Source organism: Zootoca vivipara, chromosome 5, assembly GCF_963506605.1.
Source record: "Zootoca vivipara chromosome 5, rZooViv1.1, whole genome shotgun sequence".
NCBI lineage: Eukaryota > Metazoa > Chordata > Lepidosauria > Squamata > Lacertidae > Zootoca > Zootoca vivipara.
The window spans coordinates 26,276,090-26,300,331 of NC_083280.1; the positions used below are offsets into that span (position 1 = coordinate 26,276,090).

The 24,242-nt window shown below is 44.3% G+C and overlaps 1 protein-coding gene across 2 annotated transcripts in view; it reads left to right on the forward strand.

Annotated features, from left to right (window-relative positions):
• The window catches only part of PLOD2 (procollagen-lysine,2-oxoglutarate 5-dioxygenase 2), a 71,099-nt gene that overhangs the window by 42,407 nt on the left and 4,450 nt on the right, over positions 1-24,242 (forward strand). The window contains exons 10-17 of one of the 2 annotated variants that reach the window (XM_035133113.2): positions 2,707-2,828; positions 5,149-5,253; positions 7,326-7,451; positions 10,145-10,286; positions 11,422-11,484; positions 21,416-21,529; positions 21,899-21,964; positions 23,105-23,209. In XM_035133113.2, the coding sequence (XP_034989004.2) occupies positions 2,707-2,828; positions 5,149-5,253; positions 7,326-7,451; positions 10,145-10,286; positions 11,422-11,484; positions 21,416-21,529; positions 21,899-21,964; positions 23,105-23,209 (843 nt within the window). The remainder of the gene's footprint in view (positions 1-2,706; positions 2,829-5,148; positions 5,254-7,325; positions 7,452-10,144; positions 10,287-11,421; positions 11,485-21,415; positions 21,530-21,898; positions 21,965-23,104; positions 23,210-24,242) is intronic. The other variant, XM_035133114.2, reaches the window with a different exon arrangement.

Consider the following 24,242-nt stretch of genomic DNA (forward strand, 5'->3'; position numbering starts at 1 on the left):
CCACACACACCCTAGATTTTAGAGCTTATCCAATGAAGCTGAATTTTCACAAGCAATGGGTCAATCCCTTTACCCCTTTTTAACTACTCTGATTGATAAGTGTAAAAAAGAACAACTATCTGGGAGTAATAAATCAAGGTTAGGGGATCTTTAATATGTAGTGTCACACTATAGTATAGAAGGTAATGCCATGGGCAAAAGATCACAACCATATGTTGTTGTTGTTTAGTCATGTCCAACTCTTCGTGACCCCATGGACCAGAGCACGCCAGGCACTCCTGTCCTGCACTGCCTCCCACAGTTTGGTCAGACTCATGTTCGTAGCTTCGAGAACACTGTCCAACCATCTCGTCCTCTGTCATCCCCTTCTCCTAGTGCCCTCAATCTTTCCCAACATCAGGGTCTTTTCCAGGGAGTCCTCTCTTCTCATGAGGTGGCCAAAGTACTGGAGCCTCAGCTTCAGGATCTGTCCTTCCAGTGAGCACTCAGGGCTGATTTCCTTCAGAATGGATAGGTTTGATCTTCTTGCAGTCCATGGGACTCTCAAGAGTCTCCTCCAGCACCATAATTCAAAAGCATCAATTCTTTTTTGATTAGCCTTCTTTATGGTGATTAGCCTTCTTTATGGTCCAGCTCTCACTTTCATACATTACTACTGGGAAAACCATAGCTTTAACTATACGGACCTTTGTCGGCAAGGTGATGTCTCTGCCTTTTAAGATGGTGTCTAGGTTTATCATTGCTTTTCTCCTAAGAAGCAGGTGTCTTTTAATTTTGTGACTGCTGTCACCATCTGCAGTGATCATGGAACCCAAGAAAGTAAAATCTCTCACTGCCTCCATTTTTCCCCCTTCTATTTGCCAGGAGGTGATGGGACCAGTGGCCATGATCTTGGTTTTTTTGATGTTGAGCTTCAGACCATATTTTGCGCTCTCCTCTTTCACCCTCATTAAAAGGTTCTTTAATTCCTCCTCACTTTCTGCCATCAAGGTTGTGTCATCAGCATATCTGAGGTTGTTGATATTTCTTCTGGCAGTCTTAATTCCGGCTTGGCATTCATCCAGTCCAACCTTTCGCATGATGAATTCTGCATATAAGTTAAATAAGCAGGGAGACAATATACAGCCTTGTTGTACTCCTTTCCCAATTTTGAACCAATCAGTTGTTCCATATCCAGTTCCAACTGTATCTTCTTGTCCCATGGACAAAGACAACAGGCATCACAACCATATATTAATTAACCAAATTAATTAACCAAAACTGGCTGCAACCTTCCATTTCCACCCACCTTCTTTTAAGAATAAGAAAATTCAACATATTAACAGCTTAATGTTATGCATGTCTATTCAGAATTAAGTCCCATTGTGTTCAATGGGGCATACACCCAGGTTGAGCTGTTATAGGATTGCAGCCTAAGGAGTTAACACATCTGTAAAATAGCAGGAGTGACCTAAAATAGTAGTTGATCTTGGGCTTGTTTATTCTGCTGCTGAATTTCCAGTGTTATTTTTTACTGTGATGGTTCCTGCTGATTATCATGATATTTTTAGTAAGTGCTAACATCCAAGTTCAAAGTGGAAGTTATTTGAGGCTAAATAATATTTAAAGAGTTTTTAGAATGTTTATTGCTCTTCTTATTTTTCACCATCTCATCATAAAAATGAGTAACTATATAAATTCACTTGTAAGAGATTTAGCTGTGTTATAAGCCTGTTGCACCAAAAACAAAAGTATTTTAAAATGTTATTTCCTCTAGCACCTTATTTTCTGTATATTCCTGTCACTGGTTTCTGTGTTTTTCCGATTTTTTTTTTATTTTTTTTTTTTGCTTGCTTGCTTGCTAGACAAAATCTTCCTCTCCTCTGGATCTTTCTCTTACTATTCCTGATTTCTGGTGCTCCTGGTGAAACAAGCATGTGTATGTATGGGGAGGAGAGGCATTCCCATGGGGCTCCACCTGTGCATAGCTGTCAAGTTTTTCCTTTTCTCGCAAGGAAGCCTATTCAGCATAAGGGAATTTCCCTTTAAAAAGGGAGAACTTGACAGCTATGCACCTGTTGGACCTTCTTCTCCAACCGAGTTTGTGAAGCGACTGGGGCGATGGAATAAAAGTTTGCCCACCATATCTTTGTTTAACTTTATTTTTAAATAACAAACAGCTGCAAAACATCCCTTCTCACCAGCCTTTCTTCAACAGTACTCAACAGCATTCCTTAACAGCATTCTATAACAGTACACACACTACACCATTTGATCAACTTAAACACAGTTTTCAAAATAATCAATTACCCTATCACATCGATGCATTTGGTGCAGCAGGTAAACTCTCCCCTGCTAATTAGTTAAATTGCTAAGATACCACAGGTGTGCTGGATTGTCAAGAGCTCACAGATGTGCTGCCATGCAGGTTACACACCTCTGAGTAGCATCATTGACCACATTAATATCAGGAAAACCCAACACCACCAGCAATCTGTGTGCATCTATTTCAGTGTCTGAAGCAGGTCTATGCAACTAGCCTTACTTTGGACCTTGAAACAAATGTCTGTAGGTCAAGGATGCCCTTCTGCAGGAGGTATAGTGAAGGTACCTGCTACACCTCTACGGAGATCTTATGCCACAGGCTAGTACTGGACGGCTCTGTTGCATGTTTAATTTTTATACGGTATTACTGATTTCTCATTTATTATTTCATTTCTTTTCCAGGAAGTTCACCATGAAAGACATATCAAGAAGTTTTGGGAAAAAGCCAAGCACATGTTCAAAACGATACAAATTGTGGGGCCTGAAGAATATCTGAGTCAAGCCGATGCTAGGAACATGGGAATGTAATTTTATTTTTAACGATTTATCTCCTCAGATCTATATATGAACAGGAACAAAATGTGTAGGTTTAGATGGGAAGATGTCTAATTAAAATGAACACACAACATCCAAATCCTTGATGTAGTGGCCCCAACAATGTATTGTGTTTAGGAGCAATTCCTGCTGCTTGCTTGTAGGGCCTTTGCTTGTTGGCAAGGATTTAATGATCCACCGTTGAGACTTCCAACACACGTTTTTAGAGTGCTGAGAATAATAGTTCATGTTGAAACACAGCAGATGTTGTAGATTATTCATCAGCCTCTCTGTTAAGATCATTATTTTATTTTTCAGTGTTTTTTTTTAAGAAGGATGGCTAACTTCTTTTAAAATTCAGCATCTAGCATTAACATTCAAGTAATGTAAAATAGTAATAAAGCAATTGTAAAAGCCATTTAAAAAGCAGAAAGACTAGCGATAAAAATAGGGAAACAGCAGTTATAAAATAAATCATCCATTAGAAGTTCAGGATGATAAAACTGTCTTGATCTGGCACCAGGAAGCTAACAACATAGGCACCAGCTGTGTGCCTCTAGGGGAGGCATCCCCAAACTCGCCCCCCAGCTGTTTTGGGACTACAATTCCCATCATCCCTGACCACTGGACCTGTTAGCTAGGGCTGATGGGAGTTGTAATCCCCAAACAGCTGGAGGGTCGAGTTTGGGGATGCCTGCTCTAGGGAAACTGGTCCAGAACTGGTCTGTACCACCAACCCCCCCCCTCCCCAAACTACTCTCTCCAATCTCTACCCATCTCTAATAGGGTCATATTTGAGCTGCCCTGCTCAAATATTCACAAGTAAGGCACCTGTTATCATGCTTGTGAGCTGTGGTTTTCTTCTTTCCGAGCATTTACTTGCCTGCACACCTTGATCCTGTGAATTCTCGCTGCCTCTCCCAAGGCCCAGACACTTGCCTCTGGGATGTGAGAAGCTGGTTGCGATTCTAGCAGATGTGGATGTTGCCAGGTCTCAACAACGTGTCTTTTTCCTCTGGAGTGGGGCTGCGTCCTGGAAAAAAAGAATCCATGTGGCTCTCAAACAACCTTTCCAATGAACAGAATAGCTCCCCCATTGGATGACCTGCAACATATGTTTGGGGTGATAACATACAGCTGTTTCCTCTTTCATTGAAAGGTTGCACCACAGGAAAAAAATATATCCAGCTGTTATAAATTATGAAAGTTCTGGGAACGAGAATGTTCATAGCTTTCAAAATGATCTATGTTCAATAGCTTTTATAATCAGATCCCAGTATCATCTTTGTCTCTTTTCTCTCGCGCACATACATGTGCCATTTACTTTAACAGTGCAGCACAACAGTTTAACATCACATTTTATTTTCCAACAGAATTCCCTGGTATTAAACCAGCCAACTATCTATGTCAGTATTTTGCTAACATCCATACCTTAACTGCAATAGGGTCATCTGGTCTAATCCCCTACAATGCAGGAATCGTTTTGCCCAAAGTGGGGCTTGAGCCCATGACCGTGGGATTAAGAGTCTCATGCTCTCCCAACTGAGCTATTGGGTGAGGCTCCGGTCCAATAGTAAAACAGTAAACTAGAGTTATGTTTCCCACTTACCTACCTGTCTGTCACCTGGGGGATACTATTGTGATCAGAAATTAGAGTTGTACATAGAGGACAATGGTTGTATTAATATGTAATTCATATTTGCATTCATGTATTCAGGAATAGGTATGAAATAGGTATGGCAGGTATCCATAAATTGCTATTGTATTGCCAGATTAATTTTCAACAAATAGGTGTAAAGTTGTCTTAATTAATGACATTGTTATTAAGAATTATTTTTTTCATTTACTGGGAAGGGAAAAGTTAATTACAGTGTGAATTTAGGAAAGATTTGGGGTTTTGAAAATATTGGGAATACAGCTCTCCAAATCTGGGGGAAATAGAGGAATTTCACTATGCAAATCTTCCAGAAGATGGACGAATTTCCCCTAATTGGTAGTAACATCACCTTCAAAAATCCAAGACATCTTTGCAGAAGAGTGAGACTGGTATTTTGAAAAACTTCCTTCTGGTGGATAGATAAATCAAGTGAAACCCAGATTGTATTATTAGTCATAAAATCTATTACTTTCAACTACTAACACTTGCTTTAAGTAGACTTGTTTTAGAAGTCGAGTTGCCAATTCAGGTAGCTATTAAGCAAAGGAACTTCTTAAATGCACACTGCAGTCATATGCTTAAAACTATTATCATCTCTTTGGAATGGAACATGTTTACAATGCTAATGCCTTGTGTGTCTCTTCCTTTTCAAGGGACATCTGTCGGCAGAATGAAGAATGCAACTATTATTTCAGCATAGATGCGGATGTTGTTTTAACGAACCCCAGTACTTTAAAACTATTGATAGAACAGAATCGGTACGTTTATGGCAGGAGGGGTTGGGAAACTTATCAATTCTAGGTTCTTTTATTGGTTTCAGTGACTACTACAGGTTTGTTTAGTAATTCCTTGAAACAGATTTCTCATGAAAGAAGATATACCGGGTGGCATCCAGTGGTTTTCATCTGCCAGTAGAGTAGATTTCCATTTGTGCAGTGGTGTTTCCCATTCCTATCTCTGTACCTAAAAACTGCGGAGAGCTGCGGTGGGGGAGGAGAGCAAAATTACTTCTGCATCACTGGATAGCGCCATTATGAGAATATTAATGCACTCCTTTATGTGAAAACTAGCCTTCCACTATGATTTAGGGGGCTCACACACACACACACACACACACACACACACACAGTTTTATATCCAATAAAACAACACAATATAACACTTGTCATATAAATCCAACTAATCCAGAATGCGGCAGCTAGACTAGTGACTGGGAGCAGCCACCGAGACCATATAACACTGGTCTTGAAAGACCTACATTGGCTCCCAGTACGTTTCCGAGCACAATTCAAAGTGTTGGTGCTGACCTTTAAAGCCCTAAATGGCCTCGGTCCAGTATACCTGAAGGAGCGTCTCCACCCCCATCGTTCTGCCCGGACATTGAGGTCCAGCGCCGAGGGCCTTCTGGCGGTTCCCTCGCTGTGAGAAGCAAAGCTACAAGGAACCAGGTAGAGTGCCTTCTCGGTAGTGGCACCCACCCTGTGGAATACCCTCCCATCAGAGGTCAGAGAGATAAACAACTACCTGACATTTAGAAAATACCTAAAGGCAGCTCTGTTTAGGGAAGTTTTTAATCTGTGATATTTGATGTATTTTAATGTTTGCTGGAAGCCGCCCAGAGTGGCAGGAGAAACCCAGCCAGATGGACGGGGTATAAATAATATATTATTATTATTATTATTATTATTATTATTATTATTATTATTATTATTATTATTATTTATTATTATTATAGAAAAAGGAAAAAACCTCCCCTTGACTTCCCTCAACTTCCCCTTCTGGTTCCTTAAACTTCTGCTTAATTATTATCTTATTTTTATAATCTTATACCTTAATACTCTTATTTTCTTATCAGTTTTATACCAAATTTTCCTTCATGATTACATCCTACAGTCCAAATCCAAATCACTTCATTTCAGCTTTAAGCTCATAGACATAATAAAACAAGAACAGAAACGCGCACAATTTGATTTACAACTAAAAGGTAAAATAGCTGAAAGGATATACAGAATTAAATAAGGATATAATAAAAGAATTTCAAGTTCTATATAACAATTACATCCTACAGTCGTTTTCATTCCATGTTGTTCTTAACCGTTGATCTTATTTTCTTACTTGTAAGTGTTTAATGATCAAACCCTGCCAGTAATTCCATATCTTTACAGTATTTCTGTAAATACAAGGGAAAAGGTTCCCAGTCTTTTTAAAATTCTGATTTAGGGGGCTCTTCTTAATCATTTGAATGCTCTGTTGGTGGATATGTTCTGTGGGGATAGACGACCCCCCCCCCCAATGCTTCTCTGCGCATCTTGGAGTAAAGGCACTTCCTTCGGCGTATTTGCTTTTTGATCACATCAACTTTCTTGACTTTGAGGACAATGTGTCTACAAGAGAGACTGGGTTTCACTATGTGTCAGTTAAGGCTTTAAAGAGCTATTTTATCATTCACACCGTTAATCCATTATCCTGATTGGCAGCCTCTTTCCTAGACATCAGGCAGATATCTTTCATCGCTGTTCTACCAGAAGCCTTTCAGTGGGAATGCGAATGATGGAATATAAGACTTTATGCATGCATGCATAACATATACTCTTCGCTGAGCTATGGCCCTTGAAATTTCACGTTGCAGTTGTTGCTTTACAAATTCAGAATTCAGAAAGACTGGTTTTCTCACTATCCCAGAGGCAGTGACTAGAAGCAAAGAGGCCTATTTAGAATAAGTGACAGCTATTAACATCCGTCTCTTCCCCAGTTATGGAGCTCCTCCTTGTGATTGCCTCACATTTCAATCTTTTTGTTAACTTTCAATGCAATCATGTTTTTGAAACAGAAAGATGATTGCCCCTCTTGTACTGCGCCATGGGAAACTTTGGTCAAACTTTTGGGGGGCGCTGAGCCCTGATGGATATTATGCTCGGTCTGAAGACTACGTGGATATTGTCCAAGGAAACAGAGTGTAAGTTACCATAACTGTTTGCTCTTTTGCATAGGTGCCAACTATGTGGGGCCCTGGGTGCCTGGGTACCCACAAATTTTAAATGAAGGGGCTGCTACACACACACACCCCAGATTCCACTTGGTGGCGTGCGCACACTGTGGCGCACTTTGATGTCACATCAACACACCCCTGTGACGTACAGGAGTTGACATTGGCACACTGCGAGTGTGCCAGCGCTGCACATGAGCACACCCCGGCACATGTAATTCCACATACAGACACCCAACAGCTATCCCAATACAGTGGTACCTCTGGTTAAGAACTTAATTCATTCTGGAGGTCCTTTCTTAACCTGAAACTGTTCTTAACCTGAAGCACCACTTTAGCTAATGGGGCCTCCTGCTGCTGCCGCACCACAGGAGCACGATTTCTGTTCTCATCCTGATGCAGAGTTCTTAACCTGAGGTACTATTTCTGGGTTAGCAGAGTTTGTAACCTGAAGGGTTTGTAGCCTGAGGTACCACTGTAGTAGTAGTTGTTGAAAAACCACCTTGCTCATACTTCTTTTGATTTGGCACGTATGTATGTATTGATCATATTCCAGCTTTGCTCCAAGGAGCTGGCTTCGTGGTTGAGCAAAGAACTCACTGGGTAACCTTGGGCTGGTCAACCAAACCTACCTCACATGGTTGTTGTTGAGGATGAAATGGGGAGGAAAAGAACCATGAATGCCACCTGGAGTTTTTTGGAGGAAAGATGGGGTATAGAACATACATGACATGCCACATCAACATATGTGTTAAACAAGTTGGTTCGGGGGAGGGCACTATTGTGGTGGCTGTATTGACTATTGCTTCAGTGAACATTAAAGTGAAGTATTTCTAAGAAACAGTCAGCTGTGAGTAGTTTTCAGCCCTTTTTCGGTTAACTAATCCCTGCTGTGGGACAAACCACAGAGCCCAGGGCTTGCTCATCAGAAGGTCGGCGGTTCGAATCCCTGCAATTGGGTGAGCTCCTGTTGCTCGGTCCCAGTTCCTGCCAACCTAGCAGTTCAAAAGCACGTCAAAGTGCAAGTAGATAAATAGGTACTGCTACAGTGGGAAGGTAAACGGCGTTTCCGTGCGCTGCTTTGGTTCGCCAGAAGCGGCTTTGTCATGCTAGCCACATGACCTGGAAGCTGTACGCCGGCTCCCATGGCCAGTAAAGCAAGATGAGCGTCACAACCCCAGAGTCGGTCACGACTGGACCTAATGGTCAGGGGTCCCTTTACCTTTCATCCTTGTAACGTGTTGAAATATCCTGTGGATATCCTCAAAACCCATCTCCATGCATGCCCCACAGTCAAAGTAAAAAATAAAAACCAAAGAAGAATCTGGTAAGGAGGACTTTATTTAACACTTGTAAATTTCTGCATAACCCGGGGTTGTAAAAGGGGGGGGGCTCTTGATAGTGTGACCCACTTACTTTGAACTGCTTGCATTGACTGTGTATTAAATTCCTTCAGCATATCCCAAACAATTTGCTTTCCCCATATTTCCCACGAGTTTCTGTTCTGGCTTTTTCCTCAGCCAGAAGCCATTAAAGAAGGAATTAATTGATATTGTTATAAGCTGGCTATTATTGGGGGAATATTGGAAAACTGGGACGCAGGTGGCACTGTGGGTTAAACCACTGAGCCTAGGGCTTGCTGATCAGAAGGTCAGCAGTTCGAATCCCTGCGACAGGGTGAGCTCCCGTTGCTCGGTCCCAGCTCCTGCCAACCTATCATTTTGAAAGCACATCAATGTGCAAGTAGATAAATAGGTACCGCTCTGGCGGGAAGGTAAATGGCATTTCCGTGTGCTGCTCTGGTTCGCCAGAAGCGGCTTTGTCATGCTGGCCACATGACCTGGAAGCTGTACGCCGGCTCCCTCAGCCAATAACGCGAGATGAGCGCCGCAACCCCAGAGTCGGTCACGACTGGACCTAATGGTCAGGGGTCCCTTTACCTCTACCTATTGGAAAACTAATAAAAATTTATTTGAAGAAAAAAAAACCATAAAAGAAGTGACATATAAAGATGTTGGTTCTTGGAAAGGCTACTTTTAATTCTGTTTCCTTGTAATTGCCATGTATTTTAATTTATAAGCTGATTTTGAAGAGTATGTGCTCTGTCAATAGCTTTAATTGAATAAAAAATGGAAGGGAGATTTAAAAGTGAATGTTCTCAATTCAGCTATTTTCTGATTTTATTCTTGTTTATTTCTCTGTGAGCGAGGAACCTGACCTGAAAAACAAGCAAAAAATGATTGATTTTGCTTGTTTATTGTTTGTCCAGCTTTAGAAACCTGCCACAGGGTCAAGTAGCATTGTGGGACATGTGGTTCTACAGCCGGGTGTTAAATATAATTTTAGAATGGTTCAGTTTGTGCCTTTCTCTATGTGGTTGCATTACCAAATATTCCACAGTAACTTATTGGTCTCCTTACTCTTGTTTACAAATGGATAATGTTCTCTCAGTTCTGTAGTTCTGTATAGTGGAGCTCTGTGGAGCTTCTCCGCAACAAGGGTACAGATGATTTTAAAAAAAATTACACTCGCATAGTATTTCCATCCTGTTTGAGGAGTGCAAAATTCTCACCATAGGAAACAAATGATGAAAAATGATGAAACTTAAATGAAATTCACCCAAGTGTATATTACACGCAACTCAATTTACCATTTTCCTCCAGGGGTGTCTGGAACATCCCTTATGTGGCTAACATATATCTGATCAAAGGACAAACACTCAGATCTGAGATGAAAGAGAGAAATTATTTTGCAAGGGACAGGTTGGATCCTGATATGGCCCTCTGCAGGAATGCCAGAGAAATGGTGAGTTGCATGAGCTTTGAAAATGTCTCGCTACACTTTGGTTGTTCTTTCTTTCCAATTTAAAGTACTAGCCAATTTTTTTGTGAGTTACAATCACTTTTCTGACTCTTTGTTACCTCTTCACAACGGCAGCAGTTAAACCAATTCACATCACAACTTTTTGGCTTTGAGTATAGTTACCACTCATAAATATTGTGTGCTGCCTGTTTCTGAATGCAAAATTACTTGTGAACTTAATCAATACCTACTTCATATGGTAATTGTAGCTCAGCGCTGATTTTCCATTTTTTCTAAATTTTGTTGTTGAGTTAGTAAACCATCGCAAATGCTATATGTTGTATGAAGGATACAATAGAACTGATATCACATTATTGCATTTTAGAATTGTCTTTTTCAAGGGCAGGAATGATTGATCTTGTTATTTCAAGGCAGATTAAATTTTGCTAAACAGGAACAATGTTCCTTGTCGCTATTAGCGTTTAATGGATGCTAGCATTATGAGAACATATATGAATATCATTGCAATACAAATGTAAATCTGTATCTGTACTGATATCTACACTAGTTCCAGAGCAGAATCAAATGACAGCTATTTCCAGGCAATGTAGCATTGAAAAATAATTTTGCTGAATTGAACAAGAAAAGTTGGCAAGTATTGAAGTTTATTCCCTCCAAGGCATGATTTTCTTTTGTTTGTACTCGTTCTGCAGAAGAGTCCAATCAGCATTCTCTTGTTCTCAACCTTTCTTGCATCGGTTATTGCAATCTGTGCTTACAACGTGCTCACGTTCAACTAATCTGACTTTGTGGCTCGTCAGAAAAAGTCTTCTTTTTCTCATTCTTATGCTGTGAAGCAGCCTGGTACGAGCTTGTCTCTGTGTGTATGTTTTTTAAAAAATACATATACATATATCTGTATATATATGTTGCAGCAGATAAGAGGCTGAGAGTTCAAGCTTTTAACCCGTACGTTTTAAGCTTTGCTTAGAGCTGCATGATGTCCGTAAAAGGTACAGCTTTTGATTAAAGGATCTTGTTTATCTAACATGGCAGCAGAAAGCGAATGCAGCTCTAACAGTGCAAAAGAGAGCAATGAAAGGTCAACTGACGTGGTCCTTCTCCTCCTTCGTTTTAGACCTTACAAAGGGAAAAAGGCTCCCCTTCTGCGGAAACATTCCATATGCTCAGACCCCCAAAGGTTTTTCTTTCTTTTCATTTTTTTACTCATTTATTACAATGCGGCTTTACTCTCCTAGAGGGAGGTATCTCCTTCCGTTCCCTGTACCCCAGTGATAACTGGGCATTGTTTTGTCTTGAGCTTTTAGCCCCATGGATACAACTTTTGCAAAACCAATCTGTTCCCCCCCCCCTGTGGCCATTAAATCACGAATAGAAGGGAAACAGCTGTCAGTGCTGCCCCATACAAACATTTGTACAATAATTCACACAGGGATATGTCGAGTAGGTTCTATAGATAGCGGTCAATTGGCTGCTGGCATTTACCTGACCTCCTGTCACCCACATCGCTACAGTGTATTAGGAAAGGAAAGGCCGCTGTGATGCTGACATACTGGCAAAGCCAAGCTGGTGGGTGTGCACCAAACCAACTTCAGCTCTGCCTTGTCCCTACTCTGTGGCATGTCCCAACAACGGGGGTGTCAGGAGGTTAGGTAAGTGCCACCACTTCAGCGACCCTTCTGATCGGCAGTTTTCATGATTATGCTTGTTTGGGTTGCCCAAGGTCTTGTGAAGCCTTTTGTCCAAATGGAAGGACATACTTTTTGTTTCTTCTGTGTTTTCACAGGATGTGAGCAGAATAATAATAATAATTTATTATTTATACCCCGCCCATCTGGCTGGGTTTCCCCAGCCACTCTGGGCGGCTTACAACAGAAAATGAAATAAAACAATTAAACATTCAAAGCCTCTCTAAACAGGGCTGCCTTCAGATGTCTTCTAAAAATCTGGTAGCTGTTTTTCTCTTTGACATCTGTTGGGAGGGCGTTCCACAGGGCAGGTGCCACCACCGAGAAGGCCCTCTGCCTGGTTCCCTGCAACTTGGCTTCTCGCAACGAGGGAACCGCCAGGAGGCCCTCAGTACTGGACCTCAGTGTCCGTGCAGAACGATGGGGGTGGAGACACTCCTTCAGGTATACTGGACTGAGGCCATTTAGGGCTTTAAAGGTCAGCACCAACACTTTGAACTGTGCTCGGAAACGTACCTCCTTCTGCATGCAGGAGGGCACGTTTCAGCCCAACAGTAGCACATTTTCCACATTTTTGAGTGTGTAAGCCAGTATGCTAGTGTACTTAAACATATACTGTACCCAAAATTCTGATGTGGCATAATCGCCAAAAAGCAACCTTTCCTCATTCTTTTAATGTAAATCATTCTTGTGCTACAAGGCCCTGCTTCCTAGTTATATACATGTGAGAATCACAAATTTTGTGGTATCGTCTAAGTAGCAACTCATTTTAGCATTGACTATTGCTTCTAAGATTCTGTCTCCATTAATTTCATTGCGAGCTCATGTTCCATTGAGACTAATGGAGATTTGAGGATTTTATCTTTGAACTTTCTTTGTCTTTCATTTAGCTATATCACTTTCACTTGTTTTGGAAGTTAAAAAGGCTGTATCCAATGGGTTTCACTCAGCTGACAGTAAAGCTCCTGCTAGCAGAATGCAGAGGGAATGGATTTTTGGAAATTTCCCTCCCTCCCATATGCTCCTACTTTCCTAAAACCCCAGAGGGACTCTTAACCCAGATTTAGAGGGGAAGAGAGGCTGCAGGGGGTGGTGGTGGGAGGAATTGTGGGAAACTCATTCATTCCCTGAAGCCTTACGATCAGCTGATAGAACCCAGATTATGTGACCCTGTTAATAAATGAATGAATCTATGAATGGGGCCACTCCACATCATTCGAGAGGTAGTCCCACCATTAGCAAATAAAAGAAGCCACAGCTGTTAGCAGCATAATAGCGTCAAATTTCACAATGGATTTTTTTATGGAAGGGTGGAAAAAATAATGAAATATAATGCCAAAATAGTCTTTAAGCCAAGAACCAAACAGTCATTAGTGAATTGCATAAAGTTAAATACAATTTAATGGGCTCTTTATAGTGAAAGAGATGGCGAGAACGAGCCGTCTCAAGAACAGTTTCTTTCCTAGAGCAATTTTGGCCTTAAATGGAAATTCTGGACTTTGAAGTCATTTTATTTTCATTTTCATTTGTTTACTGTTCTGTATTGTATTGTGCTTATTAGTATTTTAATTCATGTGGAGTGTTTTAATTGAGTTGATACAGCAACCGAGAAATTTTGTTGTTCCCGCAAGGGGACAATGACAATAAAGATCTATTCTATTCTATTCTATTCTATTCTATTCTAAAACTGGATGTAATTCAATGGCTTTTTGTTGCTGAGACAAAGTTACCCACACTCTGTTATCCATTGTTGTAGGAACCAGAAAATCTGTTGCTTAATAAGAGTTGCTTGCTGTTCCCTGTTCCCCTAATGCACATTTTTTTCAATATCTGGTTATGATTAAAGCTGAAGCTCCCTTGTGCTGTAAAAACAGAACATACTGTGGCTTCCCTACACTTCTCATGAGAAATTATGTCTCTAATGCAATGACATGGTTTTCAATACACCCACTGTCAAAAGCATGCTTTACCACTGTATTTCGCCAGTTCTATGCTGACGCAACTCCATTGGAAGTAATGGAGCATAAAACTGGACAGTGGTGTGGTGTATTTTTTTGTAGCAGAGGGAAGTGTTACATAATCATCACTTAACTGTTTTTGGCAGAGCTTTTTTGATTCAGCTTTTCGTATTTATTGTTTAATAAGAGCCATGGGTTGAGTACATGTTTATTATGTTCTTTTTTAAAATAAAGAACATTACAACATTTTTTTTTAAAAAAATATCCCCCCAAAAGACTTAAACCCAACCCTTATGTACTTGAGATAGTGTATCTGCCTCACAACTTGAGCAACATGGTCTGCGACAATTTGTTATGCCTACCTGGTAGCCTTCAGATGTTTTGGATTGCCAATCCCAGCAGCTCCAGGTTGGAAAGACTGCCCTATCCTGATCACTGAGGAAACTCATAGATATCTGCTTCCTTAGAGACAGTAGTCACAGACCCAGAAGCAAACCAGGAAGTACATACCTCATTATAGGATAGGCCTGTATTGCCATGTAGGTTTGAAGTCACTATCACATATTTTGTTCAATTGGTGCTGCCCCTGGCTGGTCCTACTAGCCTGCTTGGACAGAGATCATCATCAACATGAGGATTGGTGTGGCTGATGTCTGGCTTGAAGGTGACCAGCATGCTGGCCATTCACAAAACCACAAGTGTCAGAAAAAGCAAATGTCTTGAAGCACCATTATTCAGAATGGCAAGCGATTGGGCTGTGACAAATGCAACAGTATCTTTGATCAGTTTGAAAATGTAGGCCTGTTTATATTGAAAAGGAAAACAACATACCTTCCCAATTTACTTAATTTGATTTGTTCAGTTTAATATGAAGTTAATCAGTCCTACAAGGATCGTGTGGCTTTTGCTACTGTTCCAGTTCAATTTGCTTTTCATCCTTCTTCAAGCATTGCACAGTGGTTTGTTGTTTTCATTATATTCATAAAATTAACTATTTGAAGGGGAACATTTTCATTACAGGTCAACTCACCAAAGGATCTGGTAGGAAATGGGCTGAAATTGACACTCTATAGAACTCCGACACTTGCTTCTCTATTCATGTTTTTACCTGAATTCAACAGATAACTATTAGTTAAATATTTAGGACGTAAGACAACTACATAAAAATGTATAGAAGGAAATATACCAACTTTCCCTTCATAAATTAACCTCGTCACTCATCATCAGTTATATAAATGTATAAATATTAGAACATAACTGATATTCCTGTGTGTGGGTCTCTGATACAGGCATGAATTGCCTTATGTTCAGGGCTTCTGCTTCCTACACTTTCATGAATTGGGAATGCTTTGTATGCATGGATTACATGTAGAAAAGAAACAAATAGCCTCAGCCCATATCACAATCCATTCTTTGTTTACTGACTATATCTGGTCAGTTGGTGTGAGGGACAAGGGATATCGCGAAGTCCCTCCCCTCCTGAGTTCAAGCCCGTCCCCGAGCAAAGGGGAAAGCAGGGAGAGCTCCGATTCCAGTGGGGAAGCAGGAAGTCGTGTCCGAGGCTCAGGCAAGGTAAAGGAGCCAGGGTCCCAGGTGGGACAGGAAGGGGCAAGTAAGGGGGGAAGACCCATCCCCCCAACTCCAGAATTACGCAGGAAGAGGAGGGGCAAGAGGATGGGTCTGCCAAAGCTTTTGTGTTGGAGAAAGACGCGCCAAAAGCCATTAGGAGGTTCTGAAACCGACTGACAACATCGCTCCGTGTAAATAGCAATGACTTGAGCACTGTAAATACGCAGCACCAATAAAAGAATAAAATGCAGAGCTGCGTAGCGTCGTTACTCTGAAGTAGTCCACTCCGGCCACTGTGACAGCAACCTCCTAATCATTTTTGGGCTACTTTGGAGTTGCCGGGATGAGCGTGTCCGAGGCGGAGAAGTGGCGGCAGATCGCTGAGCAAGCCCAGCTAGAACTGCAACAGCTGTCGCTGCAGGCGCAGGGAGAATTGAAGGCAGCTAAAGAGGAGACTAAGAAGGTCCAGGACGACCGGCTACAACTTGCGGAACAGGTGAGAGAGCTCCAGGAAAAAGAGCAGCATTTAAGGGCGGTGGCGGTAGACCTCCAAAACAAGCTGGATGCAGAGAAAAACAAGGCGGGAGGGGCTCCCCAAGTCCAAGTGCTGCCAGGAAGGAGAGCAGGGACCCTTGTAAGCAAGTTCAATGGAGACCCGAAGGAGTTTCAGGGCTTTGAGACTGAGATCGTGTATGCTCTTGAGCTGCACCAGAATGAGTTCCCCGATGATGAGCACAGAGTAGCGTTTATTGTGGAACATCTCACCGGAGCAGCCAGGGAGTGGCTAAGACCATTAATCGCAACCAAGAATCCTTGCATGAAAAATGTCCAACAATTTCTAGAAGGTTTGAGGACGATGTATTCGTCCGATAGTCATTTGGACCAGACTAAGGAGGAACTGCATAATTTACGCCAAGGAAATATGACAGTTCGCGCATATTGGGCGAAATTCACCATGCTGGTGCACAGACTGGGGTGGGTTTTGGATTCGCCTCCCATGCAAGCTGCGTTTTACTTGGGTTTGAGCGAGGAGGTGAAGGATGAACTCTCGAGAGGTCCAAAGCCCAGTACTATGGATCAGCTGAGCAAAGCAGCTCTGGCGGTGGGGGTGAGGCAGGAATCCCGGTGGAACGACAAGCAAGCGACGCGCGCAAAGCGGGCTTGGTTCCCACGGTCGCAGGAGAAGCCACTCCCTCAACAACCCTTTCAAGCCACGCCTGGAGCCAGCCAGGACCAGGAGCCCATGCAGATTGATAGCGCGCGCGCGCGGGCTTTTCAAACCCCAGCGGCGCCAAGACGCAAGGAGGGAAGGGGCGGGAATTGCTTTCTCTGCAACTCACCCCAGCATCTCGTCAGGGACTGCCCACATCGCAGGGAGTGGCAAGGAAAGGCGGGAACGGTGGTGCCCTCCCCCACTGACGCAGCACCACAGCAGGGAAACGGGAAAGCCTGGCTGCAGGAGACAAGGGGCAGCAGCCAGGCACAGTCAGCAGACAACAGCCCCAGCCCGCCCACCCGCACAGAGAGGTGCAGAGCCAGCCCACCCCTCCCAGAGCAGGAGTGGTTCTAGAAGTGACGCTCACGCTCCCAAATGGCTATCCCCTGACGGTCCTCGCCTTAATTGACAGTGGGGCGTCCGCCAACTTCTTCTCGAGAAGCTTTGCAGAAGAGCACCAAATCCAGCTTTTGCAGTTGGATTTTCCTCTGCACGTGGCAACCATTGACGGCAGGGAGCTGCTGGGAGGGGCCATCACACATCAAACCCCCCCCATGAGAATGACGGTGGGAAGGCACTCAGAGACACTGGCGTTCAACGTCACCACCATCTCAGACCCCCCCATCGTCTTGGGCATGAGCTGGCTGGCGCGCCACGACCCCTCCATCAGTTGGCACCAGAGGTGCATCACGTTTGGGTCAGACTTTTGTCTGGAACATTGCATGCAGCACCAACCAGGGGAGGGGCCTCCGATAGCCACGGTGGCCACCATGCATATCAAAGGGGGTGAGGCAATACCCAAGCAGTACTGGGACCTGCAGGAGGTCTTCAGCGAAGCTGAGTCCGACCACCTACCCCCGCACAGGCCTTTTGACTGCCAGATCAACCTGGTGCCAGGGGCGACGATACCCCCAGCCAAGCTGTACGCCATGTCAGACCAGGAGCTGGAGGATCTGCGCGCTTTCATCGACAAGAACCTCAAGCGGGGGTTCATCAGAGAAAGCAAGGCAGCAGGGGGCAGCCCGGTCTTCTGGGTGGACAAGAAAGACACGCAACAGCGCCGTCTTGTGGTGGACTTTAGACGGCTGAATTCGGTGACAGAGCCAGTGGCTTTCCCCATGCCCAGAGTGGATGATCTCCTGACAGCGGCACGCAGAGGCAAGATTTTCACCAAGCTGGACCTAAGGGGGGCGTACAACTTGATCAGGATCCGGGAAGGAGATGAATGGAAAACCACGATGTTCACGCCTCTGGGCTCTTTTGAATATCTGGTGATGCCCTTCGGTTTGCAAGGGGGCTCAGCATGCTTCCAGGCCTTCATGCACCACGTCCTGGGGTCCCTCCTCTTCAGGAAATGCTTGGTCTTCCTAGATGACATCCTTATCTACTCGAATGACCCAGTGCAGCATGTGAAAGATGTCAGAGAGGTGTTGCAACGCCTGAAGGAGAACCACCTGTATGTGAAGCTGGAGAAGTGCAAGTTTCACACCAAAGAGGTGGACTTCCTGGGCTACAAGCTGTCAGACAAGGGGCTGGCGATGGACAAGGACAAGGTGCAGGCCATCCTGGACTGGCACAGCCCCAGGACGCGCAAAGATGCCCAACGCCTACTAGGCTTCGCTAACTTCTACAGGAAGTTCATCAAGAACTTCTCTCGCGTTACGGCTCCCATCACGGACTGCCTGAGAGGCAAGCAGAAGTTCAAGTGGACACCAGAGGCGCAAGCAGCGTTCGAAAGCCTCAAGAGAGTGTTCGCCTCAGACCAAAACCTGTTCCATGTGGTGCAGGACGCGCCCCTACGCATTGAGACAGATGCTTCGGAAAAAGCTGTGGGCGCGATTTTGCTGCAACTGGACGCCAACAGGGAGTGGAGACCCTGTGCCTTCTTCTCCAGGAAGCTGACACAGCCTGAACGCAACTACACAGTGTTTGATAGGGAACTTCTCGCGATCTACGCTGCGTTCCAGCACTGGCGACACTTCCTGGTGGGCGCAAAGCACCCCATCCAGGTGTGCACAGACCACAAGAACCTGGAGTTCTGGAGAACTGCCAGGGTACTCAACCAGCGGCAGATACGGTGGGCAGAGTTCTTCTCGAACTTCAACTTCTCCATCCACTACATCCCGGGGGAGCAGAATGTCAGGGCGGATGCCCTCTCCCGCAAGCCAGAGTACATGGAGGAGGAGGCGCCACCAGCCCCAAGGCACATTTTCCCCCCGTCGGCATGGTCCTGCGGAGCAGCAGTGGTGAGCGAGGCAGAACTCACAGCACTGACGGCAGCGGATGAATTTGCCAACCGCATCTTCAGAGAACTGAGAGGGGGGAGGGAGCAGGCAAAAGACTTTGCAGAACGCAGAGGGCTGCTTTTCTACAAGGGTGCGCTGTACCTACCCACCACCCAGCTTCGACGTACGGTCCTCAAGCAGATGCACGACAACCCTACAGCGGGGCATTTTGGAAGGGACAAGACCACTCACCTAGTCATGAGACACTTCTGGTGGCCAGGGGTGCGGGAAGATGTTAGAGACTATGTAAGGGGCTGTACCACCTGCCAGCGGGCGAAGGTGGTCAGAGCAGCGCCACCAGGGTTGCTGGAGCCCTTAGCCACACCACACAGGCCGTGGGAAGTGGTGTCCATGGACTTCATCACAGATCTGCCTTCGTCCAGGGGTAAGACTGCAGTGTTGGTGGTGGTGGACCTCATGTCCAAAATGTGTCACTTTATACCGTGTGCCAGGGCAGTCTCGGCAGAAGAGACAGCCAAACTGTTTGTTGATCACATTTTCAGACTGCATGGATTACCTTTAAGGGTTATTTCGGATCGTGGCCGCCAATTTGTTTCCAGGTTCTGGCGGCGGCTCATGAACCTCCTGCAGGTGGAGGTCAGCTTGTCGACGGCTAGACACCCGCAGACCAACGGACAAGCGGAGAGGGTCAACGCCATTCTGCAGCAGTACCTGAGATGCTACGTCAGCCAGCGGCAAACGGACTGGGTGGATCGCTTGCCACTAGCAGAATTTGCCTACAACAATGCAGTGCACGTCTCCACAGGGGTGTCGCCTTTTAAGGCCAATTACGGGCGCGACCTCAGATCTTTCCCAGAGAGGGAGAGGGAGGAGGAGGAGGAGGAGGGCCCACAGGCTGAGGATTGGGCAGCGGAACTGGAGACGGTGCACCAGCAGCTCAGAGAACACTTGGAGAGGGCCAAGGAAGCGTACAAAAAGGGGGCAGATCGCCACAGGCGACAAGGGGAGGTCATCAGGGTGGGGGACAAGGTGTGGTTGTCCTCGGAGGGCCTTCCCACCAGAGGGAGGTGCAAAAAGCTGGCACCCAAATGGCTGGGCCCCTTCACGGTCACGCAACAGGTCAACCCGGTGGCATACAGGCTGGCACTGCCAGAGGACATGAGGGTGCATCCAGTGTTTCATAGATCGCTGCTGTCGCCGTACAGGGAAAGCAGCAGGCTCAGAGACAGCGAACAAACCCCCGAGGGAGGGGGGGAGAGGGAAAGCAGGGAGCAACTCAATGAGGCCACGGCCATCCTGGATTCAAGGTGGGGGGTGGGGGGCCTGGAGTACCTCATGGCATGGGAGGATGCTCCACCGTCCCAGAATGAATGGGTTCCCGCCAATCAGATACAGGAGGAATTCTTGGTGGAAGAATTTCACGCCCTCTTTCCCCACAGACCCAAGCCCTGGCACATGGAAAGGGAGGGGGAGGAGGAGGAGGCACGGGAGAACAGCTCACCATGGCGCTGGGAAGCGGAGTTTGAGGAACCAGAGGATGAGGTATGGGTGTCGCCAAGATCCACCCAGTCAGAGGAAGGAGCAGATTGGCAAAACATTTTTACCCCCACCAGCTCAGACGCCACGGACTTTTTGGGATTCCCGTCCTCCCAGGCGGAAGGGGGGGGCTCGCAGGACTGGGGGGAGGTGTTCACACCAACGGGCTCGGAGAGCACCGAGTTTTTGGGCTTCCAGTCGTCACCGACACATGGGGGGGGCCTGGGGAGGGGTGAAGGAGAGCTTGGGAGGGGGGTGGATGTGAGGGACAAGGGATATCGCGAAGTCCCTCCCCTCCTGAGTTCAAGCCCGTCCCCGAGCAAAGGGGAAAGCAGGGAGAGCTCCGATTCCAGTGGGGAAGCAGGAAGTCGTGTCCGAGGCTCAGGCAAGGTAAAGGAGCCAGGGTCCCAGGTGGGACAGGAAGGGGCAAGTAAGGGGGGAAGACCCATCCCCCCAACTCCAGAATTACGCAGGAAGAGGAGGGGCAAGAGGATGGGTCTGCCAAAGCTTTTGTGTTGGAGAAAGACGCGCCAAAAGCCATTAGGAGGTTCTGAAACCGACTGACAACATCGCTCCGTGTAAATAGCAATGACTTGAGCACTGTAAATACGCAGCACCAATAAAAGAATAAAATGCAGAGCTGCGTAGCGTCGTTACTCTGAAGTAGTCCACTCCGGCCACTGTGACAGCTGGCAATACAGATTCTTTAAATCCCCCAAAGAGTGCAACATACATAGTTAGAATTTCAGATAAAGAGGACTGTAGTTTATATATTCAGAATGGGGATGGTAGTGAGTTTGGGTGATGAGTATTCATATAGACTGGATGGTATAGTTTCTTCTGTATTTCTAAATATTAAATGCAAACTAACATAAAGATGTTTTTTGTCTGGTGGTAGGGTGTCTTTATGTACATCACTAACAGAGACGAATTCGGAAGACTTATATCAACCGCCAACTACAATATATCTCACTACAACAATGATCTTTGGCAGATCTTTGAAAATCCAGTGGTATGTATCAAAGAATGCAATATAATTATTTCCATCTCTTTTAAAAACCCCTGAGTAACCCCTTTTTGTGAGCAAACAAATCACAAAATGTTTTCTTATCATGGGGATCTTAATCCATTAAATTTTCCAACATTAACCTTCATTGCTCAATTTGAAAGAAAAAAAAATTCTATGGGTTGTATCCAACTAAGCCCTACTCAGACCTGACCCACTGAAATGGAACCAAGTTCGTCATGTTCATCAGTTTTAGTGAGTCTGCTTTGAGTAGGACTATCCTTTGCTGAAACCCTACATTCTAAGCACTTCTGTGTGTAGGTTGTTTTCTCTCTCTCTCTCTTCTTAATCTAACAAACAAATCTTTGTTCTCAGGATTGGAAGGAAACCTACATAAACCCCAACTATTCGAAAATTTTCACTGAGCACATAGTGGAACAGGTAAGGAAAACCTCTATTTGGGGACTCACAAAGGGACTGAACTTCATTTATGAGCCAAGCTAAAATACAAATGGGTTTTAACTTGGATTGGAGTTAGCTAATTATTCATGGGCTCTGTACAGTGGTACCTCGACTTACGAACGACTCGAAAACCGAATTTTTTGACTTACGAATGGGGTAATGGCCGCACGCTTACGAATGTCTCGATATCCGAAAGGAAACTGCGGCAGTTTTAGGTAGGGATTTTTAGACTTACGAATTTTTTCGTTTCCAATGCATTCCTATGGGAAATCGCGTTTCCAATGGCGTTTTTTGACTTACGAATTTGTCGACCTACGAAGGTGCCTTCGGAACGGATTAAATTCGTAAGTCGAGGCACCACTGTATGTGTTTCTGTAACTCCCGCACCCACCCGAAACTTGGCAGGAGCACCACTAATAAGGGAAACCACCTGGGTTGGGGGTGGCCCAATACTTCTGTGCTTTGACACTGAAAAAACATTTCTTCTTCAACAGACCTGGCTTTCCATGCCATGCTAACTTGTGCTCCCTCTCTCTCTCATGTGCATGTGGGAGGAACCAGCAGGTTAGCATCAAGAGTCCCATAAGCTTGGAGGAATGGAGTTGCTGGAAGCCTGGGCAGCTGTTTGAGTTCTTCACCACATTGTAGTGCCAGTCCTGCTAGGGGAAACCAAATTACCACAGCCGAAAACGTTCCTTTCCTCAAATATGGGAACACTGGGTAGATCAGTATGAATGTGACCTTCTGCTGTGGATATTTGTGGGCACATGAGAGGAAACTGCTCTACAGTGACTGACCCAAGCAGCCACTGAAATGGTTTCTCCTTTCAGATAATTAGAGATTTCGCTGTGTTTTCTCTTACGTAGCTGGCCAAGTGTATGATGCAGAGCAACTGCTGCATAACTCTTGTATCCACAAGTTAAAAGACAAGAAATGACATTTAAGAAACAAAACAAAACCAAAGGGGTCAGACTAGTTGCTGTAGTGATGGACCACAGATTCCTGCAGTCCTCCTCCACCTTAAATTCAGAGATGTAAAGCATAAGCTACACAACAGCCTTATCTGCTACACAAAGGAGTACAAAATGCTAATCACAGGTTTATGTTTCCCACCTATAGCCATGCCCAGATGTGTTTTGGTTCCCCATATTTTCTGAGACAGCCTGTGATGAACTGGTCCAGGAGATGGAACATTATGGACGTTGGTCAGGTGGAAAACACCATGTAAGCATAATAGTTGGAAACTTCTTTTAATTTGTTTTTATATGGGTGTTGTTTTTGAAAATAAAGTATGTATTGCTGACAAAAGGTGAGCCACAATCCGACCCCCCCTCCCCTATGCATGCAGATGTCCCTGTGTGAGGCACCCATGGGACCGTCATTGCAGGTGCACACATACACCCATACAAGGCAAGTTCATTGGGGCAGGATTGTGTCCGACGTTTCAATCAGGACTGCAAAATTTAATTTTAGATTGGCAATTTGTTATAGTAACATAACTGTACCCACCCTGGGACCTCATGCTGAAGAGTGAGTAAGAAACCTAATAAATTAAAAACAAATAAATCACAATCTAACCCTTTATCAAATTTACAAAGTCAAAATGTCATATGGATTTGAATCTAAAACTAATTGTGTACTTTGAGGTAGATCTATTATGTAGCAAAAACCTGTAACAAAAATAACACTGTGTCTCCATTTTTTCTATAATACTGTCATTATTGCATTGTACTTGATTTTTTTCATAAATAAAAATAGTGACACATAAAAGCCAAAGTGTTTTTTATAAGGTAGCCCAATTTAATATCACTGATTAAAATGAGTCCTAAGCTTCATGAATGATAAAATAAAGGCCATCTTTACTATTTTCTTCAACATTGTAAGGCAGTTTACACTTTCAGTATATTGAAAAGCTCGTTTTCATTCATCTAAGATGGTTTTAATAATAAGCTTATATTTTCAGTGGGGTTTTTTTTAAATGAAACATCTATTGATGCATTCAGCCACTACTGAATTATCTGGTGAACAAAACAATGTATTGTTGTACCAATTCCTTACACAATACATTTGATAGAAGAAGGGATTGCCATTTTGGTCCCATAAACTAAGCCATGCAACAAGTATATTTATTCACTGGGATGTTTCTCAAGGTACCAGAGTATGAAAGCTTTAGAATTGGACAGGCATGTGCTACTTTACAAAGTGCCCCATATGATTTGAAAACCATAAGCTTATGCCCTATGTCTCTGAACATCTC